Source organism: Canis aureus, chromosome 2, assembly GCF_053574225.1.
Source record: "Canis aureus isolate CA01 chromosome 2, VMU_Caureus_v.1.0, whole genome shotgun sequence".
Taxonomy (NCBI): Eukaryota; Metazoa; Chordata; class Mammalia; order Carnivora; family Canidae; genus Canis; species Canis aureus.
The window spans coordinates 53,095,245-53,117,585 of NC_135612.1; the positions used below are offsets into that span (position 1 = coordinate 53,095,245).

Genomic DNA, 22,341 nt, shown 5'->3' on the forward strand with positions numbered 1-22,341 from the left:
TATCAGGGCATGACCAGCAGAGGGCAATGCCAGCCCACAATCAGAGCTGACTCCTCGGGTCCCAACCCCACACCCTCTTCCTCAGAAAGCCCCTGGGCTTTCTTGCCAGACCCTTACCCTGAGCTGAAGCTCTAGCCCTACTGACTGTAGGGGAGACCTCAGCATCCCTTTTGCATCTGAGAGGCAAAGCCTCCGCAAGAGCATCCTGGTCAGCATCTGCCTGCAGTTTTCTCCACATCCTGATCTTATTAGTAAATTAGAGCCTCCATCAATCAGAGGATGGGCCTGCGCTGCATTTACAAGGGCTCCTGGCAATTGGGGATGACTGGAAAGACAAGTCTTTCAAGAGGGATCATCCTCTGTTTCCCTTAGATTTGGGATGCAACTCTTTATACAAGACAATTAGAAGCATAGCCCCATCCTCAGTCTACCAACACCTTGACCGTAGGGTCACCTGTGCTCCCCATCCTGGCCAGTGCAAGTCTCCATTCTCTGATCACTTGACCCCTTGGCACCACTGCATGGTGGTTCATGCCCTCATACTTGAAGTATCTTCTTAGCTCCAGATGTTCTAGGAGATGCCCTGGGGCACAACCAGAGTAGCTTCACTCTTAGGCTTAAATACAAGAGTTCCATGTAAGATTTGATTTGGAAAAGGGGACCCTCACTTTCAAAGGGGTTTGAAGAAAGAGTTTGAGGGAAATCCTCACTGTCAAGCCTCCCACACCTCCACCCACGATAATTTGCTTCGATTCCTCCTCCAGCTCGGAAGCCCTATGTAAATATCATTGATGACCATGGACTGTCAACTGTGGTCATTATTAAGAAGGCAGAAAAAAAAAAAAAAAAAAAGAAGGCAGCTACCTGGATGATGAGCATACACTGCAAACCCTAGAAATGAAAGAAAGGATATAAGAAATAAATGCACCTGTGTGTACACTCACACTCACGTGTACACACACAGACCCATACTGGAAACCAAATACGAGGACTCTGAGTGAATCAGAAAAATATCTGAAGGAGTGAAAACAGATGGTGTCTGATTGAATCTACAGCCCAGGAAAATAGCTGAAGGTCCTGCCCCAAAAAGTAGATGCAATATCAAGGGTGCTTCACACCCACCTAGGATGATCACTGAGGTATCTGGATGGGTGTAGCCAGGCCAGCCGACCCTCAACCACCACACTAGCCAGGCTATAGGAACAAGTGTGTGCCCCCAGGTGGGCAAGGCAGTGGAGGATCTTGGGAGAAGTCCCTGGCAATGCCCACGAGCCCAGGGCCAGCAGCCAACCTTTCTCCAGGAGGGAGAAGGGTGTTCAGCACCCAGAGGCCTCTGAGAGGAGTCTCACAAACAGGAGCACACTCAGGGAGGCCTGGGTGGCTCAGCACATGACTTTGGCTCAGGTCATGTTCCCAGGGTTCCTGTAGGGAGCTTCTCCCTCTGCCTATATCTCTGCCTCTCTCTGTGTGTCTCTCATGAGTAAATAAAATTTTAAAAAAGAAACATGTACAGCTGGAAAGTCAACTTTTATCACTGTAAAGACTGAAGACAAAACTTTCCCTGGCTGACAGTAGGATGAGCAGGCTAGGAGATGTCATCTGTACACCTAAGTGAAGCTACCAGTCAAGGAAAGGGGTCTAGAGGAGAGAGCCTTTGGTGGAAAGACCCCAGGTAGGAGGGGACACAGCCGCCACCCTAGGAATGGGTCCAAGCCCCTGGCCATCGCTGCACAAATCACACTGCGCCCAACTGAGAAGACAGGTCACCCCAAAATGGAGCCATTTCGAGGCCACTCCCACCCCAGAATGCCACGTGAGAAAGCCCTCCCCTGCCTGCTGGCTGCCAAAATTATTGTGTTTGCCAGATCATTTTGTAGCCACTCTCTTTTATCCTTTTATTGTATTTTATTGTGTTTTATTTTGGCAGGGAAGAGACCTTTAAATCAATCTCTTTGCCTGTTTTCACAGACCCTAAGAGCTAAAACTGCTAGAGAGGAAATCAAGAAGATGACAGTCTTTGAAACTCAATCCCACACACAAGTCACTGTCCTAAACCTCGAGGCAGTAGGAATATAACTGCCCCCAATTATTCTTGTTCAAGAAAACTCCCCCTGTTTCACTGACTTGGGAGGAGAGGGACACCTGAACTCATCCAAGCGTAGGGACGTTCAGGGGGGCCACAGCCACCTTAGGCAGTCCTTTTCCCAACTTCTGGTCCAGGATGACTGAGGAGAGCCTAGAGATGCTAACTACAGGGTGATGGCAGGAGACACCCTCAGAAGGCTGTGTTCTCAGCTTGGGCCCGGGGGCCAAAGAGCTGCTCAGCAACCACCTTGCCATCATACTTGGGCAGTGTGCCCCCAAAGTCAGCGGGCAGTATGTCTTCATCAATCTCCTGGAAGAAGCCAGAGAGGTCATCTCCATGGACAAAGACCTGCAGGGAAGGAAACCAGGGAGACAGAGTTGAGTGGGGGGTGCCCTGAGGAAGAGGGACGGAGGGGAAGGCCACAGCATGCCATATCTGCCTGGTGGTGTCCATCTCCACCGTCCTCCATGTTGTGCTGTCACTCCGCTCAGAACCATGGACAGAGCCCGAGGAGGGCCTGAGTGAGGTCCCTTCCTCCTTTCACCATCATCCCCTCCTTGTCTCACGAACTCTTTCCTCTTACACGCTCCCATGCCCCCCACTGGCCAGATAATCACTGAGCACCCTCCCGGTGTGGCCATGCACTCACTCTTTGGAGCAGCTTGTTCTTCAGGAGGGGCTTGACCATGTTGTAGGTGGTGGTGAAGTACCATGGTTGGTGAATGAAGTGGATGGCTTTGAACCGCGCTGGGAAGGAATCCTACAGGGACAGAGAGTGCCCCACCCTGTGGCCCCTGTGGGTTCAGAGGCTCCCATTCACACCCCCATTGCCTCTCCCCATGGTTCCAGGACACACTTGTCTCCTCACATGGTTGCCCCAAAGGATAGCCCATTAGGAGTTCCATCCCTGGGCCAGCAACTGGGGAGCTCTGGCTTCACCAAGGCTCCAAACTGCAGGGAGGAAGCCCCAGGGGCCAAGCAGCCCAACCCTCTCCCTGCCGATGCCTAATACCTCGCCATTAAGTACAGTGAGGAAATGAAATGGGAGCCTTGCTTGGTTTTTAGGTGATAGAGCTTTTTCAAACCAACTTGCCTGCTGACTAGACTACAATTATTATAGAACCCAGGGACACTACTGTCACACATCACTGTCCTCCAACATCCCTTCATGACACCCATCTCACATTCCTTTCCCAGGTATACTTAAAGCAGACTTTCTGACACATCAGTATATGCAGGAGTGAGTCAGGGACGTTAGCTATAATCCCTTTCCTGAGACAAATTCACATTCAAAGAGAAGAGGATTCCAGGTCAAAAGGTGTAGGCAGGGAAAAAAAAAAAAAAAAAAAAGGTGTAGGCAGGTTCAAGTCTGACCTCTGCCACTTTAGTTTTATGACCTTGAGAAGTCACTCAACTCTCTGAGCCACGGTTTGAGCCAAGGTTTGTAAAATGAAGCAGGGAAGAGGGGAGAGTCTGCTCTCAAGGAATTAAACAATGAATACGAATGCTTGGCACGCTGTCGATCACCATGCAAGTGTTTGTGGTTTGCTCATTATGGTGCTCGGCGGTCTGCTTCTCGGGTCACTGCCAGCACCATTAAGCCGGGAACCTGGGCCCAGCTTCCCAGCCTCCTGATCTGTGAGAGGCTCCTACAGAACTGAGTGCTAAGGCCTCACCTGGAGCATGTCCACCATCTTCCTGAGATCGGAAGCCCGAAGTCCAGCAGCCTGCTGCATGGTAAAGCCCTTAAAGTTCTCAATAATGCAGAAGCCATTAATTTGAGTTTCCTCATTCTCTAGTAGCTTCTCCAGGATGAAACAATATGCCTGCAAGATCTTGGATACAGAGTGAACAGGTTGTAAGACTCAACATGCAAAGATAATTGAGGGGAGAGCTAACTAGTACATCCCTTACTGGAGGAAACTTGTCATACTCTTTAAACTGGGACATTCCACCTCTGTGGATGTGCCCCAAGAAAATAACCTTGAGTGTCATATCCATGGTTAGAAGCTGGGGTGTTTATCCCTGTACCCTTATAATAGTAGAAATGTTATAAGCAACCTAAATGCTCAACAATAAGGGACTGGTGAAATTATGGTACATTCATGCCATGGAATATTCTGGAACAGTTAAAATGATATCTATACAATGATATAGGAAAATATTTATTCATGATATACTATGGTAGGGTATGATTCCATTTTTATAAGAAAAAATATGTGTAGTGTGCACGTATGTGCAGGTTTCTTAAAAAGAGTGGATTGGAAGGATGTCAATGGTAGAAATCTCTGGGTAGTAGAATTGTAGATGATTTTTAATTTATGATTTTTTGCATTTTCTAATAAGCAGATACCACTTATGTAATAAGAAAAATATTTTTATTTTTTTAAGATTTTATTTATTTACTCATGAGAGACATAGAGAGAGAAGCAGAGACATAGGCAGAAGGAGAAGCAGGCTCTCTTCGAGAAGCCTGATGCAGGATTCAATCCCAGGATCCCAGGATCATGCCCTGGGCCAAAGGCAGACACTCAATCACTGAGCCACCCAGGTACCCCAAAAATATATTTTAAATAATCTCTTTTTAAGATTTTATTTTTGGGGGTGGCTCAGCTGGTTAAGTGTCTGACTCTTGATCTTAGCTCGGGACTTGATCTCAGGATCATGAGTTCAAGCCCTGCATTGGGCTCCACACTGTGCATGGAGCCTAATTTTTTTTTTTTTAAGTTTTGTTTCTTTTTTTAAAGATTTTAGTTTTAAGTAATCTTTACACCCAATGTGGGGCTCGAACTCACAACCCTGAGACCAAGAGGTGCTTGCTCCAACTAAGCCAGGCGGGTACCCCAAGAAAAAATATTGTTAAGTCTCTTCCACAAACACACACATGCACACACTCACCCCTCAGTCCTAACGCCAGTATCTTAGTGTAAAACACCATAGGATGTTGGCTAGCTCCAGGACCATTTAACTCTCTCTTGGAGATATTAGCCAATGCAACCAAGTTGTTTGTTTGTTTTTTTTTAATTAAGGGCATAAGTAGAAAAGGAAAAGAAAAATTGCCTTTTATATTTATATAATATGTTAGCATTCTTGGAAAACCCAAGAGAATCTACTATAAAACTAACATAAATAACAAAATAATTCAGGATATTAAATCAATATTCAAAAACAATAATTTTCATATATACCAACAATAACCAATCAGGAGATACAATGGTAGAGAAAACCCCATTTACAGCTACACTTAAGACAAACTTAAGGAGAAATATACATAATGTTTGTGAAGAAAATTTTAAAGGCTTCTAAAAATTTAAAAGTAGGGGGCACCAACTGACTCAGTGCATAGAGCATGCAATTCTTAATCTTAGGATCATGACTTTGAGCCCCACATTGGGTGAAGACATTACCTAAACAAATATTTAATTTTAAAAATAATAAAATAAAAAAATAAAAGTTCAAAAGTAGGCTTATAAGAGGGACTGCACCCCTCGTCTGTGGACAACATGGCTGGCCACGGATGTTGCATTCGTAAAGATGCTAACCTCCCCCCAGTGTGTTCCCAATAAAAATACATTTCTCCTGGAGCTAGACAAGTTAATTCTCAAGTCTATAGGGAAAAGAAAAGTCTATAGGAAAAAGTGGACAAATAAAAATAGCTATAAAAGCCCTGAAAAAGCGGAATAATAAGAATAGAATTAACCCTAATATATTAAACATTCTACACAATCTCTGTAATTGAAACAGTGTGATATTGGAGCATGAATCGACAGAGACCAATGGCACAGAATACAAATCCAGAAATAGACCCAAATATATATGAAAATATAGACTATGATAAAGATGGCATTTCAAGTCATTGGGGGAAAAGATGGACTTTGGCTCAGGTCATGGTCTCAGGGTCCTGGGATTGAGCCCTGTGTCTGGCTCCCTGCTCAGCAGAGAGCCTGCTTCTCCTTCTCCCTGCTTGTGCTCTTTTGTCTCTCTTTCTTTCTTTCTTTCTCTCTCTCTCTCTCTCTCTCAAATAAATAAATAAAATCTCTTTAAAAATTAAATGCAGAGACCAAAAAATACAAAAACACTAATTCAAAGGAATACATGCACCCCTATGTTTACTGCAGAATTGTTTACAATAGCCAACCTAGGGAAGCAGCCCTAGTGTCCAACGATACACAAATAGATAAAGAAGATACGTAGATACACAGTGGAATATTATTGAGCCATAAAATAGAATGAAATTTGCAGTGGCATGGATGGAGCTACAGAGTATAATGCTAAATGAAGTAAATCTGTCAGAGAAAGACAAATACCATATGATTTCACTCATATGTGGAATTTAAGAAATAAATGAGCTAAAGGGAGAAAAGAGAGAGAGAGGTAAACCAAGAAACAGACTCTTAACTATAGAGAACATACTGATGGTCACCATAGGGGAGGGGGTAAATAAGTGATGGGGATTAAAGAGTATACTTACCATGAAGAAAAAAAATAACATGACAAAAAAAAAAAAGAAAAAAGTCATATGGTCAAATAAATAAATATATACAGAGAACTCAGGCTGCTTAATGGGTTGAAACTTGGGCTTTCCAGAATCTCTCCCAACCCACCGTCTATTAATCCCCGGGCTCTGTGTCACTCTCAGCCTTCAGCACTGGCAGGACTGACCCACACCTCACTTCCACCTGGCGGGGGTACCAGGGAGCAACCAGGTATGGGCCAGTGGCCCCCCTGTGAAGCTGCTGGGTCTTCTGGCCGCCCTGGCTCACCCTAGGAACTCCCTGCCTGGGAAGGTCAGCCCCCACTGACCTCATCGAAGGTGATTTCTTCGGAGTCCCAGTTCTCGATGTTGAAGAGCATGACCACTCGGCCATACTTGTCCCGACTGGGGAGGACCCCAGGATAGCCGGCCTCGACGGTGCAACGGACAGCCTCCAGGGACAGGCTGTCGAAGAGCTCTGGGTACTGCAGCCGGAAGTTCACGTAGCCTGGCAGGAGGAAGGCAGAGGAACCTCTCAGGGAGCCAGCCCATCTGGGGGTGGCACAGGGTGAACTTCCAGAGACCTGGGCTCCTGCCTGGCTCCTCCACATGCATCCTATGTATCGTGACTGAGCAGGATACGCAACCTCTCTGAGCCCCTTGTCACTTCTCAAAACACAGGAGGATACTATTGGCCTATCTCACCAAATTGCTGCAGTAATCAATGAGGTTCTAGGTATGAACATCATTTGTAAATTGTGCATGCAGGAAATGTAATCCTAAGTCTAAGGATGATTATTACTTGTTATTTTCTCTTGCCCACAGGCAGAGGCGCGGGCTCCCCAGGTGGGCACAGGGTTAACTGAGTAGCGGTGAGAAGACCCCAAGATAAAACCCCAACTCGAAGCAGAACACAAAGGCCCTTCCTGATTCCAGAAGCACTTCTATCACCTACAAACCCACCCTTACCTTTCCTGAACAAGTCTGCTGCCTCTCTACCCTTGAACTCTAGAGGAACCAGGCCCAGGACAGGTGTTCGGGGAGCCTTTGCCTAGGAAATGCCACTGACCTCCTCACTGTTCCTACTGCACTCTAGGTATACCCCCATCACCTTGCTGTTCCCTCTGCCCTACTGTTCTTCCCTCAAGATACCTCATTTCCTTTGCATTTTTCTTCAGAAGTTCCCTCTGCATGAGAGCCTTCCTGGCCACTTTACCTAAAACTCCAACCTCTCAGTTCCTTACATCCACCTCCTCTATTTTTCCTTGTTATCCTTCCTTTTTTTTTTTTTAATTAAGATTTTATTTATTTATTCAGGAGAGACAGAAAGAGGCAGAGACCTAGGCAGAGGGAGAAGCAGTCTCCCTGCAGGGAGCTGGATGCAGGACTTGATCCCAGGACCCCAGGATCACAACCTGAGCCGAATGCTCAACCACTGAGTCACACAGGTGTCCCTCCTTTCTTACTACCAAACAGTCTATGTAATTGTATTTTATTTCTCTGGTTTATTATTTCTGCCGTTAGTGCATGAAGTCCATGAAGGCAGGCAGTTGTTGTCTGCTTTGCTCTCTGCTGCATCCTTTGACCTAAGAGTGGTTGGCACAGGTTGGCTGTGAATTAACATTTGGGGAAGGAAGGAAGAAGTAAGAAAAGGAGAATCGTTAGGCTGTGGAAGACCTGTTCGGACACCCCTTCTCTCACCCCGGCACCAAGGCACCAAGGATTGGATTTCCTCAGGAAACTTGTCTTCAGCCAGACAGCAGGGCCTGGGCAAATCTGTCCTCAGGGCTCCTTCCCAGGGCTGGCACCATCTCCAGTCTCACTCTGCATGAGGTTTTAGGTACCCGCAGGGCCTTGGGCACACACTGCCTTTCCTGCAGCACTCCAGCCAAAGCCTAGGCTGGGCAGGAGCGGGGTGGGGACCGCTCTCCAGGACCAGGAGATAGAAGGGAGCCAGACCTCTAGGAATGTGGAGGCTGTTTAGTTCACAATCCATGTTTCGGGTAGGGATAGGGAGGCTCAGAGAAAGTGACTCTCACAGGGCAGGGAATGAGCAGGAATGGAGGGGACGGTCTGGTCAGTGCCTGGGTGAGAGTCAACGCCATTCCCACCACCTCTGCGCCCGCCCTCCAGCCTTCAGGAGGCCCTCCCTCAGTGCCAGCCTCACCTCGAAGCAGCTCGTAGGCACGCCCCACATGGAACTTCCGCGCGCGGATGAAGCGCAGGAAGAAGGCACTGTCCCTTCCCTGCACCCTCTCAGCCACCGCCCTGGCCAGCTCCTGCCCGGTGGCAGCCTGTGCCTGCACCAGCTCCTGCAGCTCTCGCACCACCTCCTCCCGGGTCTCCTCCCTCTCGTTCAGCTCGTCCTTGGCCTGGAACAGGGTGGGATGGAGGCAGCAAGTCATTGGCAGGTGCACGGGTGCAGAGCAAGACGCACAGGCTGGCTGGCCACAGGGTGGAGGGTTGCCTCTGGGGCCATCGCTCCTTGGCCCCCAAGAGCAGCATCTGCACTGGCAGCACCTCAGGCCACCAGTTACATTTGCAGAAAATTGGGTCAAACTGCCTATCCTGGGTTTGTTGGCCAGAGACCTCCAAAGGTGTAAACGTTTCCAACGACAATAGCCTCCACTTCCTGGAGCCCTTACATAGCCCTCTGCTAAGGCTTTTATTTTTATTTTTTTTAATTTGTATTTATTTTTGATAGTCACACACGGGGAGAGAGAGAGAGAGGCAGAGACATAGGCAGAGGGAGAAGCAGGCTCCATGCACCGGGAACCCGACGTGGGATTCGATCCCGGGTCTCCAGGATCGCGCCCTGGGCCAAAGGTAGGCGCTAAACCGCTGCGCCACCCAGGGATCCCCTGCTAAGGCTTTTAAATACCTCAGGCCACAACCTATCACCATAAAGTGCTTATTTACGTCGCATTTCTCAGGGTGAGTAGACTAAGACACATAGGGGGGAAGGTGACCCAGGCAGGAAGGGGCAGAGCTAAGGCTCACACTCAGGTTGGACTTTCAATCACTTCTTTCTGCAGCTTCCCAGGCTTGATTCTGATCTTTTCAAAAACAAAGATACCCCCAAAAACAGTAGCCTGACACCCACCCCTGCCCTAGAGCCTCATATTCCTTCCCTTGGCTGGGCCTGAAGAACCCTTCCCCAGGCCTCAGGCAGCTCTGTCCTTGGGCAGCATGAAAGGGGAGAAGGCAAGGAGGGGGACTCAGGTCTGGGAGAACTCAGCACTTTTCCCTTGAGATGCATAGGTTAGCAGAGATGGAACCTAAAAGCCCAGGCTCAGCTAAGCCCTAAGACAGCTCTGCCAATTTCCACAGAGCACAGTCTGATCCTCTCTGAGCTTGTGAAACAACCTTCTTTCAGAGGTACATTAGGCAAGACCCAGAGAGGAAAAGCAACCTGTTCATGGTCATACAGCAAGTTGAAAGTTAGGTCTGATTCTAGAACTCGGCCTCTTGCCTATCCAATGAGGGCAGCAGCTAGATTCCTGTTCCCCTGGGCCACTTGCAAACCAATGTTCCCCATATTTGAATCTAGGATGAGCCCTTGTCCAGAGGCCCTACATCCTGGCATTGATAACAAGGGACTCTGTTGGTGCTGTAGTCTTGGATTAGGCTGGCCTGGATGTCTGGTCAGCCCAGGAGGTCATGGCCCTGGCCTCCAGGATGGCCCCTAGAATAAGCCAGTCCATTAGGTCTAGGATAGCCTAGAGCGCTGGGACTGGACCCGTCCTACAGGAGAGAGGATGCTATCAACATCCCCCCCTTGTTAGCCTGCCCTAGCCACCCCTCCCCACACCATGGGCCACCTCACCTTCTGTAAGGTATGACGAGGGAGCTGGCTGCAAGGGCCAAAGACAGGCCCATGGTCCTTGGTTGTAAGCCGCTCCAGCTGGGCACGGAGCTCCTGTTCCTCTTCAGGGACCACACGGAATGTGCCCACCTAGGCAGAGAGAAGTCAAGAAGAAGCAGGGAGAGCCCCCATCAATCCAGTTAAATGGGCCTGCTCAGACCTTAAATTAGTACTTTTGTGCAAGGTCACTGTTAAGCCTTCTCCCTTTGGGTGGGGTCATGGACCACAGAAAGGTTGTATGAATGGGTGCACATAACCCGAGTGGACCAAACAATAGAGAAAGGGGAGGTAGGGAGGGTGGGAAGGTAGATGGAGGGGAGACCAAGGCACAGGGATACTCACGCCTTCTGACATGCTGCCTCTGGGAGACTCAGAGTCCTCAGAAAAAGAAGGGCCCCGCTTTGGTCCTGGCCTCTCCAGGCAGCCTCCTCCCTAGGGCAAGAAGTCAAGGTTGCAGTGGTCTGGACAGACCATTCCGTTATTGTCTCAGAACAGTAGATCTCAAACTTTTGAGTTCATGAGAATCACCCGAGGAATCTGGTAGAAATGCGGGTGCCTGGGCCTGCACCCTGTGACTCTAAGTCAGGAGGTCTGAACTGGGGCCCAGGGATCTGTATTTTAAAGCAGGACCCCCAGATGGCCCTGAAGAAAATGATCCTTGGGCTACACTTTGGGAAACACTCCTTTGAGAAGGAATACACACAAAAATACTGCAAACCTTTGCTCTTAAGGTAAGGTGGTCCAACCAGGGAAAAACTAGCTTTGGCCTCTATTCTGAAGTTACATGATCACTGCAGCGTAAGGCAATCCCTCTCCTCCTGTCTGTGGCCTTCCTTCTTTTTCCCAAAGGGGGATCTCAGAAACTTCCCAGCCTAGTGGATGGCCCCTTCTCCAGTGCATTCATTCTCAGGAGGGGTGATGACTAGTCACATAAACAATTACTGAGTGTGTGTTCTGTGCTTTGTGATGTACTGGGTAACTTAAAATCCGTATCTCAAAAAAAAATAAATAAAAAAAAAATCCATATCTCAGAGCCAGAGCTGGCATTATTCTTCCCATATTACATAGCAAGAAGCAGGTCCCAGGGAGAATAAGTGAGTTGTCCACTGTCACACAACCAGAAATAGCCAAGGATCAGGCCTTGAGCCCAGGCTGTGACTTCCCATCAGCACTGAGACCCAGTTCTTTGTGGCATAAGTTGGACCTGGGTTCAAATTCTGTCTCTTCCATTTGCAAGCTATGTAATTTAACCTGAGTCTTGGTTGTCCCCTGTAAAAGGGAGGTGGAAGGAGGGTAATGAAGGTTAAATTAAATACTGTGCACAGAAGCAACGCTTGGCCACCAGAACAAATCTCACCCATTGCCCACATGACAACCTGCTCAACCCACTGTGTAATTTTGGAGACAGCTCTCCTGTTTCCAGATTTTTTTCCCTCTCTTGCTTAAACATCCCTTTTAAGGGGCCATCACCACCCTGCTCCTGTCTCTGACCAGGTTTCCACTGGTGTCAGTTCTGTCACCTATTCACTGTTGATGAGCAGCAAAGTTGGGACTTGAACCACCACTTTGACAGTTAGAGCCAAGACCTCTCCAGACAAACTCCCTAGGGAAATGGGTGTTGCAGAAAACCCTTTAGGGTCAGAGAAACCTGGGTTTGAACCGAGAATTGTCATTTACCACTTGTATGACCTTAGACAAGTTATTTAACCATTCTGAGCCTCAGAATTGGTCATAAAAACTGTACCTACCAAATAAAGTTGTAATGAAGATCCTACCATTTTTATAAGGTACCTAGCACAGTGTTTTGCTCTAAAATATGACTTCCCTTCCCTTTCTTAGCATCAGATTGATCATTACCCTAGTGTGCCCAGAGAGACTTGGAGGATCCCAGGGAATATCTGAGGATCTCCTAATTCCCTGTCTCTCCCACTTCCCAAACCCAGCCAGGGCAGGGAACCCACCAACAGGAACCAAACCTAAGCTTTCTCTCTGGCTGGCAGGAAGTTTTCCAAATGTGTGGATGCAGAGATGGACTGCAATACTGATGTGGCCTCTCTTACTTGGGTTTTGCTGGAACAGGAATGGAAAAGCTGATAGAATTGTCTTGAGCTTAGATGAGAGAGATAGTGGCTAGACACCCTCAGCCAGTTAAGGCGATCATTAGGACAAAATAGATGGTTAAAATCAGTACAGCAGCTCTTTTTAAAATATGCCCAATCTAATTAATTTTGAGTTTTTAAAATACTGATTTACGAACCGTATACAGTGAAAAAACATTTACCCCCCTCCATTGCATACTGAGGCTGTTCCGTGCCATCTAAGGATGCCCAATAAAATACAGAAAGCCCCCATCCCACATCCATTTCAGATGAACAACAAAAACCTTGGAAGTATAAGTATGTCCCATGAGACATTTGGGACATACTTACACTAAAAGAAGTCTTTATTCATCTGAAATTCACATTGAACTGGATGTCCCATATTTTTTATTTGCTAAACCTGCCATCAGGGTTGATCTAGCACAACTTGGAGAATGGCCAGTTGGTGTCAGTTTTACAAGCAGCCTGGTATGTGGTCTCCCCACCCCCAACTCCTCACCCCAGTCCTGGGCTCCCTGGCCCGGCAGACCCCTGCCACTGACTTACCTCCCAGCTCCTCCTTAGGGCTACCTGGTGCCTGTGTCCTCCTCCTCCTCCTCCTTGTTGGGGAGCCTGGAGGTTGCCTCCACTGGGGGCGTGGTCCGATCAGCAGGCTGGGATTAGTATGTCACAAGGAAGTTCTCAAGGCCCACAATTTCCTGTTAAATCAGGCTTACAGGGAGGCCCAGATTGGGGCAAGTGAAGCACCAGGGGGGAGAGGGGATCAGCCTGGGCCTGGCTGCAGCCACCTCAAAGCCCTCCTTTGTGTACTTCTGCTCCCAAGTTCCTGCTCAGCCATGTGGAAGCCCAGCAGTGGGGGTGGGAGGATCTGGGCCAGTTGCATTTCCTCCTCCTTGCGCTCTCTCTCTCATTGCGAGGTGGGGGGTGGGGGGGTCTGAGAAAGCACATCCCAGGGTAAGACATGCAAGAGATGGAGGGAAATTTTACATGTGATTGTGGATGCAGTGGCAGCTGTGGTAGCCTGTCACTCTTCTGCTGTCGTGGTAGGTGTCACCTCCACAGTGAGTGGGGCCAGTTGGTTAAGGCAGAGTGGGAAGAGGGCAAGACAAGCCAAGCCACCTTCTAGGCCACCTTCTGCTGGGGAATCAGACTGCCCACTTTCAAGTCCTAACTCCAGCACCTTCTAGCTGTGAGAATTAACTTCAACACCCTGACTCAGTTTCCTTCTCTGAGAGGTAGGGATAATAAGAGGACAGGCTCATGGCTTTAGTAAGGATGAAAGAGCTTAGCTTAGCGCCTGATGCTTAGTAAACGTAAATGCTCAGTAAATGCTGGCATTTACTCCAAATACACAATCGATATACATCTGGGTGGAGGGGACCCATGTTTTCCAACCCTCAACCCAACCCTCTGTAAAACCAGAAACCCCTCTACTGCCCCTCAGCAAGTGACTTCCCAGTCTCTGCTTTGGTATTTCTCTGCTCAGGGTCAGGGAGGATGTGAGATGATTACTTTAGGGTATCCTTCCTCTGGGATTCCAAGGGCAGGGAGCTCCCTGTTTTTACTACTGGGCAACCCTCCTTGTGTTAAAACTCATCCTTGGTCTGACCCCCAAGCAGCCTTCTCTAATGTCACCCTTGGTCCTGATTTTGCCTCCTGGGGGCATCTGGGACAGGGTCAAGATTCTGTGCACAGGATGTTTTCCAGAATCCATTCCCAGAAATGCTTTTTGGTTTTCCCCAGAAATAGTTCTTAGTTTTCAACCCATTCCTACTTGGATGGGTTTGGTATCCCTTCACTCTCCTGTGCCCTCTCCAGACGTCCTGGGGCTTATGAGAGTGTCACTGAGGGGCAGCCCCTGGGAGCAGTGCCTGACTCCCACTTGTCTCTCTAGACCCCTTCCTCTAGAGCAGGCCACAATGCCTGGGCTTGGATCTTGGGGTGCAGCTAAGTAACCTTGAGCTCTTTCCTTGTGACAGCCCCTTCCCTGGGCTTCTGCTTGGGGTGCTGTCTCACTTTTTGGGCTGTTTCCCTCCCAAGTCCTTCCTGGAGCTGGAGAACCCCTCATTTCTATCATTCTGCTCCCTGGGGGGAGCATTATCCAATACTGAAGCCACTAGCTGCATGTAGGAATTTAGCATCTGAAATTAGAAAATGGCACCAAAGAACTAAATTACAATCTTAGTGAACTTAAATTTAAATTAAAAAGTTGGTACTAGGTCCAGTTGTTGGAAAATTGCTAAGTACGTTTGGAATAACTTAGGTGTATGATCATACTTTTTTAACTATAAATACTGTGATCAGCTATTTCTGATAAAAAGTTCAACATAAGGTGTGCTGTAAATATAAAATATCTACTGGATTTTGAAAACTGAGTACCAAAAAAGGGCATGAATTTTTTTTTGGATTTTTATTTATTTTAGAGAAAGAGTGGGAGAGAGTATGTGTGCACAAGCAGGGGGAGGGCAGAGGGAGAGAGAATCTTAAGCAAACTCTCTGCTAAGCACAGAACCCACTCAGGACTTTATCTCAAGACTGTGGGATCATGACCTGAGCCAAAATCAAGAGTCAGAGGCTTAACCAACTGAGCCACCCATGCACCCCAGCATAAAATTTTCTTATTAAGGATTTTTACATGACTTAGCATTCTCAAGTGATAGTGCTTTGGATATATTGGGTTGAAAATATATTAATTTTAATTGTTTCTTTTTCCTTTTTTTATGTGGTTATTAGAAAATTTAACATTTTTCTAATTTTAATGACTTCCGTTGTATTTCTAATGGACAGTGCTGGTCAAAACATTGATACTCATTGAGTGTAGCTTGTAGACCAAGGAGTATCAGCATTGTTTGGGAGCTTGTTAGAAATGCAGAGTCCCAGACTCTTCCCCAGACAGGCTAAATCAGAATCTGCGTGTTAACAAGGACCCTCCCCTGCATCCCCCCGCCCCCCAACCCCTGTGATTCCTACACACAGAAAAATTTAAAAGGTTCTGCCCATCTCCCCCTCCTGCCTGTGCCCAGCATAGTACATTGCCTGACCTCTCATGTCCCATCAGCTCTGAGGATTGGTAGGGAAGTAAACTGGGGACTATCCTTGCCACCATCCTCTTCCTCTTTGGGCAGGCCCATGGTGGACTGGTTGAGGGTGTAGGAAGCAGAGAAAGGAGGACAGAATGGGGGATCCTAACCTGATTCTAGGCGACAGTTGCTCTCAGGCCTCTGCTGGACATCTGTAAAACAGTGTCATGGGCTGAGTTGTGTTCCTCCAAATTCACATACTATCCTCCAGGACCTCAGAATGCGACTATTTAGAGATAAGGCCTTTAAAGGGTACCTCAGGGCAGCCCAGGTGGTGCAGTGGTTGAGCATCTGCCTTTGGCCCAGGGCGTGATCCTAGAGTCCCAGGATCGAGTCCCATGTCGGGCTCTCTGCATGGAGCCTGCTTCTCCCTCTGCCTGTGTCTCTGCCTCTCTCTCTCTGTGTCTCTCATGAATAAATAAATAAAATCTTAAAAAAAAAAAAAAAAAGGTACGTAAGGTAAAATGAGTCCTCAGCAGAGGCTCTAATCTAATGTGAGTGCTGTCCTTATATGAAGAGGAATTTTGGACACAGACAGTTACAGAGGGAAGATGATGTGAAGACACAGGGAAAAGATAACCATCTACAAGCCAAGGAGAGAGGCCTCGGGAGAAACCAGTCCTGTGGTCACCTTGATCTTGGATGTCTAACCTCTAGAATTGTGAGAAAATACACTTCTGTTGCATAAGCTACACAGTCTGTAGTACTCTGTACAGCAGCCTTAGCAAACTAATGTAGATGTGTTAGAGGATATGCCCCCAGGTACTTCACAGAATGTGAGCATCGTGGGAGACCAGGGGGACAGGTGACAGCTCAGGCTGCCCCACACGAAGGAGCCGCAGAAGGCCCAGCACAAGCTACTTAAAGCCAGCTGATGGGGTGCATCATGAGGAACACTCCTGTGCACCAAGAACACTTGTGGGTTAATGGCACAGACCTGACAAGAGAGGTCTACACAGAGCTTTTATGGATGCTTGCAGGCCACGAGGCCCTTTTTAGGAAGCAGAGCTTTCTGTGGCATTATTTTCTGCTCCCAGCCCTGCCTCTACCCTGCCTACCCCCACCCCCAAGAGTCACGTTCTTGTCTAGCTCCTGTGCTAGAACAATAGTGCCCTTGTGTGAAGGGAGACATGCCCTCATTGGCTCAGACACCTGTGCTGACCATGTTGGCAGAAACTGTGGGCTCCCTGGCTCTCTCTCCCAGGCTAGAGGCAAGCAGGGAGGGGGCTCAGATTGGCTGTGCTGTGACGGGTGCCTGACCTGTGTATCTCTCATCCAGTCCTCCCAGATGTGAGGGAGAGAGAATGTTCTCCCTTACAGAATAGGGAGCTGAAAATCAGAGAGGTGGGAGGCCTTGCCCAGAGCTACTTGGTCAGTAGGGAGTGGGGTCCCGGGTCACTCTAAAGCCCTTTTACCATTCAACACGCAAGGCTGTTCTCCCTCCTCCAGAAGGGAGAATGACACAGGTGCTACTTCCTCCTAGCTTCTGGGGGAGGTGACATCATCTCACTTTCCTGGAAACAGCCCCAATGGGCCAGAGTCTGGTCACTGCCATTCTCTTTTGGCCAGTAATTGTCCTGGAAAAAAGGAGGGCCCTATGGAATGCCCTGGCCTCAACTTCTCCTTTGGAAAATGGGAAAACCCAAGTTGAGGGACATTCTGTACCTTCCCTAAAGTTTCACCATGGTAATGAGAGTGCCTTGACTCTCCCACAAAGCTAAAATGCTGCAGGTCTCCCAGAGCCATGCTCATTCCCCAAAGAAGGGTTGGCCCTGTGGCAGTGGGGGACCAGGCAGTGCCAGAGATGAAAGCAGTAAGGATAAATAAAATCTATCAGTATGCCCATTCAAAACATATTATAAGTTAAATAAGGTTTAACAACATGAGTTAAAACAAACAAGTGCTGTCAGGTAGGAACTTGGCTTTAACTTCCCACCGCCCAAGGAAAGGATGTGTTTGCTGTGGACTGAATTTGTGTCCACCCCCCCCACCCCCAAATCACACACTGAAGCCCTACCCCTCAATATGATAGTATTAGGAGGTGGGGCCTTAGTGAGGTAAATAGATTTAGAGGAGGTGGGGCCCTTGTGATGGGATTCGTACCCTTATGGGAAGAGGAAGAGATACTAGAGTGCTCTCTTCACACAGACTCATTAGGGGAGCCCCTGAGAGGGTGGCCATCTGCAAGCCAGGAGGAGGGTTTGTGCTAGAACCTGACCACGCTGGTGCCCTGATCTCATACTTTCAGCCTCCAGAATGACCAGAAAATAGGTATATGTTGTTTATGCCACCCAGTCTGTGGTATTTTGTTGTGGCAGTATTTGTAGGAGGCAAGCTGTAGAAAGAGAGAAGTTAAAAACTCAGGTCAGAGAGGGGTAAGTGAGAGTGAGGTCCTTACTGAGAAGGTGGGAGGGGGCGGGACTCAATGCCTCAGTAGAGGTACTAGCCCTTGCCTGGGTGGTTGAACACTCTCCCATTGCTACAGGGAGCTGAAGGAAAGAGTTGGTGCTGGTGACAGTTGAGTTTAAAGATTTGGTAGTAAAGGGCAGCCCCAGTGGTCCAGGGGTTTGGCGCCGCCTTCAGCCTGAGGCGTGATCCTAGAGACCTCGGATCGAGTCCCACATCAGGCTCCCTGCATGGAGCCTGCCTCTCCCTCTGCCTGTGTCTCTGCCTCTCTCTCTCTGTGTCTGTCATGAATAAATAAATAAAATCTTAAAAAAAAAAAAAAGATTTGGTAGTAAAGCTGAGGTCATTGGTCAGGAGTGAAAAAAAGAGAAGAGTGAAATCATCCTCATGAAGGCAGGAAGGATAAACTTACTAGGGAAGGTTGTAGAAATGTTGAAGGCCCCCTGGAGATCATTTACAGTAGCTTCTTGCAGGCACCCATGAGCACAGCCATGCAAACTGTCCAACACAACCCAGCAGCCCAGGTGTCGCTCCCACGGAGGGAATGGCTGGCTTCATAAAGGGGCAGAGTTTGCCAGGTGGGTGGGATGGGAGGACCGGCAGGATGTTGATGAGTTGTGACTTGGGAGGTGGTACAGGATGGGGCCAGGAGTGTGAGTGGCTCAGGTGACCTGGATGCAAATGGAGAGATAGGGCCAGAATCAACCCAGAGGCCCTGTGTAAGATGGATGACCACCCCACTTCTGCAGCCTTTCTGTTTCTGTGAATTTCACTCTTATTGATACCTCCTGGAATCATACATATTTGTCTTTTTGTGACTGGCTGATTTTACTTAGCGTAATGTCCTTTGGGTTCATCCACATTGTAGTAACTGACAGCATTTGCTCCCTTTTTAATGCTGAAGATATTCCTTTGTATGGATATATTGCATTCTGTTTATTCATTCACTTTCCAGGAATATTTGGGTTGTTTCCACCTTTTGGCCATTGTGAACTATGCTGCTATGTGTGGGTGTACAGATATGTGCTTAATACCCTGATTTCAATTCTTCCATATATGTATACCCAAATATGGGATTGCTGGAGGAAACTAACACTATGGTGTGTTTCTAAGTGCTAGGCTTTCTTATGTGCTACCATGATTATTCTCTTAAGCAATGTCACCCTTAAATCCAGGCAACTGGAGTTCATGGGCTGGGTAGCTCCATGGGCCTATTAGCTCCCTTCCTAGATGATGAGATCAAGAAGCCTACAGGCTTCTTCTACCCACCAAAACCCACATGCCTTCCTTCAGACCACCCTCTGGGTACCTTCCAAAACATCCCCAAACTCATTTCCTTGCCCTATCAAGCCCCTTCCTAGGTCCACCCTCTCCTGGGTAGGCCAGCTAGAGTGCACATAGGCCCAAAGGGTAGCCAATGTCAACTCTAGGGGTGAAGCATGGTGTGAATGGATCTTCAGGCTGTTTGTTTACATGCAAGCATATGAAGTCCCTCATACTACAGGACCCACTATCCTGAATGATAGGAGGCCTCCATTTGTCCTTTTCTCTGGACTCTGGACTCTTGCAAATATCAGTAGTTATAATGTTATCACATACAAATGTGAACTACTGACAAGGTCTGGAGAACATTTAGTTCTGCTATTGTAAACCTGTTTTTAATTGGCTGTGCGGTTTTTTTTTTTAAGATTTTATTTATTTATTCACAAGAGACACACAGAGAGAGAGGCAGAGACCCAGGCAGAGGGAGGAGAAGCAGGCTCCATGCAGGGAGCCCGACGCAGGACCTGGGACTCCAGGATCACGTCCTGAGCCAAAGGCGGACGTTTAACCGCTGAGCCACCCAGGCATCCCTAATTGGCTGTGTTTTCTAAAGTCAGGGTATAACTAGCTGCCCAGTGTAGGAGTGTAGTTGGTTGAAGCAGATGAGTAAGATTCACTGCTTAGGAAGGAAGCCTGCGCCAGGGTGGAAAACATTGTTATTAATTTGAGTCTGTTCTTTTCCTTTGCATATGTAACACTCATTAGTGCTAATGGAAAACACAGATGCTATATTCATGCAACAAGGAGAAAAGACACTGTACTGTCAATGCCACTGGGTAGACACTCAGGCAGTTCAGTAAGTGCACCTGGGATGCACACCTGGAGACTCAAAAAGGCAAGTGGGCTGTTTGACTACAGAAACACATAAACTTGTAGCTGTATGGCCCAGTCAGTCCCATAAGCAGCCCAGAAGGGAGGCTTCGTGGGGAGAAGATGAGGTAAAGTCATCTGTTTCCTTGGCAAGCTAAAGGATCCCTTTCAGGAGTCATCTTTCAATTCAGCTGTTGTGTTTTAAGCACATATAATAGCTTGATATTGGCCCAGAAACGTGATAGAAGTAAAAGTTGCTTAAGATGGGTCATAAGCAAGCACCTGGGTGGCTCAGTCAGTTAAGTGTCTGCCTTCAGCTCAGGTCATGATCCCGGGGTACTGGGATCAAGCACTGCATGGGGCTCTGCTTCTCCCTCTGCCCCTCACCCTGCTCAATCATGCTGTCTCTCTGAAATAAATGAATAAAATCTTATTTAAAAAAAGAAGCGGGCAGCCCGGGTGGCTCAGTGGTTTAGCACTGCCTTCAGCCCAGGGCCTGATCCTGGAGACCCAGGATCAAGTCCCACATCAGGCTCCCTGCATGGAGCCTGCTTCTCCCTCTACCTGTGTCTCTGCCTCTCTCTTTCTCTGTGTGTGTCTCTCATGAATAAATAAATAAAATATTTAAAAAAATTTTTTTTAAGTAAATAAAATAAAAAAAGAAGCATTGGGACGCCTGAGTGGCCCAGCGGTTGAGTGTCTGCCATTGGCTCAGGGAGTGATCTCGGATTCCCAGGTTCAAGTCCTACATCGGGCTCCTTGCATGGAGCCTGCTTCTCCCTCTGCCTATGTCTCTGCCTCTCTCTGTGTGTCTCTCATGAATAAATAAATAAAAATCTTTTTAAAATTAAAATAAATAAAATAAAATAAAAAAAGAAGTGTCATAAGCAAGGAGCCAGTCTGGACAGCTGAGAGGCATCATTCTCTTCCAGCAGCTGTTTCTTCCAGAATTGGCCAAGTAGACCCATACCACCCTGGGGACCTGGGGGGTGGGCGGTGTGAGGAGGGTCAGGCTCCAGACTGAATGCCTCTGATCTTATCATTCTTTCACATGCCATTTGGCAAGGTCCAAATCTGAAGGACTCATCATCACCATTCCCCCACCACCAAACCTGCACCTTTCCCTGTATTCCCTGGGTTAGCTCCCTGGCAGTATCGACCCACCCTCATCTGTCACTCAAGCCAGAATATTCCTCAGCTCCTCCCACATTTCCCCAAAGCTGGTGCACTAGCTGGACTTCCTAATCTCTCTCACATGTGGTCCACTTCTTTCCTCCTGTCCCCACTGCAACCACCTATTTCCAGGGCAACTTATAGCCCCCTAAAGGGTCCTAGCTTCAGTCCTCTCCACTCCCATCACCTCTTTTTTAGACTCCAGGGCACCCACCTGCCAGAGAGATTTTTCTACAATGTAAATATAGTCACGTCCTTCCACTTCAGCTGTTCTCTGCTACCACTGGTATGAAAAGGACTTCCAAGCCCCTGCCTTCCCACCCCCTTACCCCAAGCACCTTCACCTCCCCAACTAGCCAGGGGCTTGCTCACCTGTTGCTCTCAGGCCCTTTGCACAAGCTGCTCCTTCAACCTAAAATAGACTCTAGATCTGCCGCTCCATTGCTTTTTGCTGTACTGTTGGTTGTTCATTTAACAAATATTTACTGAACACAAAGCGCTTTGCTAAGCTATGCGTTAAATGCTGAGGTTTTGTAGGCGGAAGAACAAAACCAGGTGGGACTGGCCAGGTGGGATTGACATCTTAGGGGTGCTAGGGCACGTCCCCTAGCACAAGGAGTAGGACACTTTCATCTGCCTTCCAGGTGTTTCCAATGCAGACCTGTAGGGGCCATCCTTTGATTTGGTCCCTATCAGCACTGACTCCTAACCAAACAGTAACCAAGAAGTGTTACCCGGTCAAAACCACACGCTAGGGACGCCTAGGTGGCTCAGTGGTTGAGCATCTGCCTTTGGCTGGGGGGCCTGGGGGGGTGATCCCGGAGTCCTGGAATCGAGTCCCATATCAGGCTCCCCACAAGGAGCCTGCTTCTCCCTCTGCCTATGTCTCTGCCTGTCTCTGTGTGTGTCTCATAAATAAATAAAATCTTAAAAAAAAAAAAAAAAAAAAAAAACACAACAGGGATCCCTGGGTGGCGCAGCGGTTTGGCGCCTGCCTTTGGCCCAGGGCGCGATCCTGGAGACCC

General features: G+C 48.0%; 1 protein-coding gene across 3 annotated transcripts; it reads right to left on the reverse strand.

Annotated features, from left to right (window-relative positions):
* Window positions 1-1,869: 1,869 nt before the first annotated feature.
* On the reverse strand, window positions 1,870-22,220 carry RLBP1 (retinaldehyde binding protein 1). 3 transcript variants are annotated; one of them, XM_077871961.1, is made up of 10 exons: window positions 21,689-22,220; window positions 18,423-18,681; window positions 13,071-13,222; window positions 10,768-10,857; window positions 10,387-10,515; window positions 8,728-8,932; window positions 6,890-7,068; window positions 3,763-3,921; window positions 2,736-2,846; window positions 1,870-2,434 (listed from the first exon to the last, which is right to left on the reverse strand). In XM_077871961.1, the coding sequence occupies exons 4-10, from the start codon at window positions 10,777-10,779 to the stop codon at window positions 2,276-2,278; spliced, it is 954 nt and encodes a 317-aa protein (XP_077728087.1). In that variant the 5' UTR covers window positions 10,780-10,857; window positions 13,071-13,222; window positions 18,423-18,681; window positions 21,689-22,220; the 3' UTR covers window positions 1,870-2,275. The 3 variants fall into 3 exon arrangements, with proteins under 3 accessions (XP_077728087.1, XP_077728084.1, XP_077728091.1); XM_077871958.1 differs by lacking the exon at window positions 13,071-13,222; XM_077871965.1 differs by lacking the exons at window positions 18,423-18,681; window positions 21,689-22,220 and having other exon boundaries at window positions 13,071-14,755.
* Between the last annotated feature and the right edge of the window lie 121 nt (window positions 22,221-22,341).

Coding starts and splice junctions, on each gene's coding strand:
- RLBP1 (XM_077871958.1), bottom strand. CDS start 18,464: ATGATCTCCAGGGGGCCTTCAACATTTCTACAACCTTCCCTA. Junction 7,069..8,727: donor TGCCTACGAGCTGCTTCGAG/GTGAGGCTGGCA, acceptor TCCTCCTGCCAG/GCTACGTGAACTTCCGGCTG. Junction 2,435..2,735: donor AGAACAAGCTGCTCCAAAGA/GTGAGTGCATGG, acceptor CCTTCCCTGCAG/GTCTTTGTCCATGGAGATGA.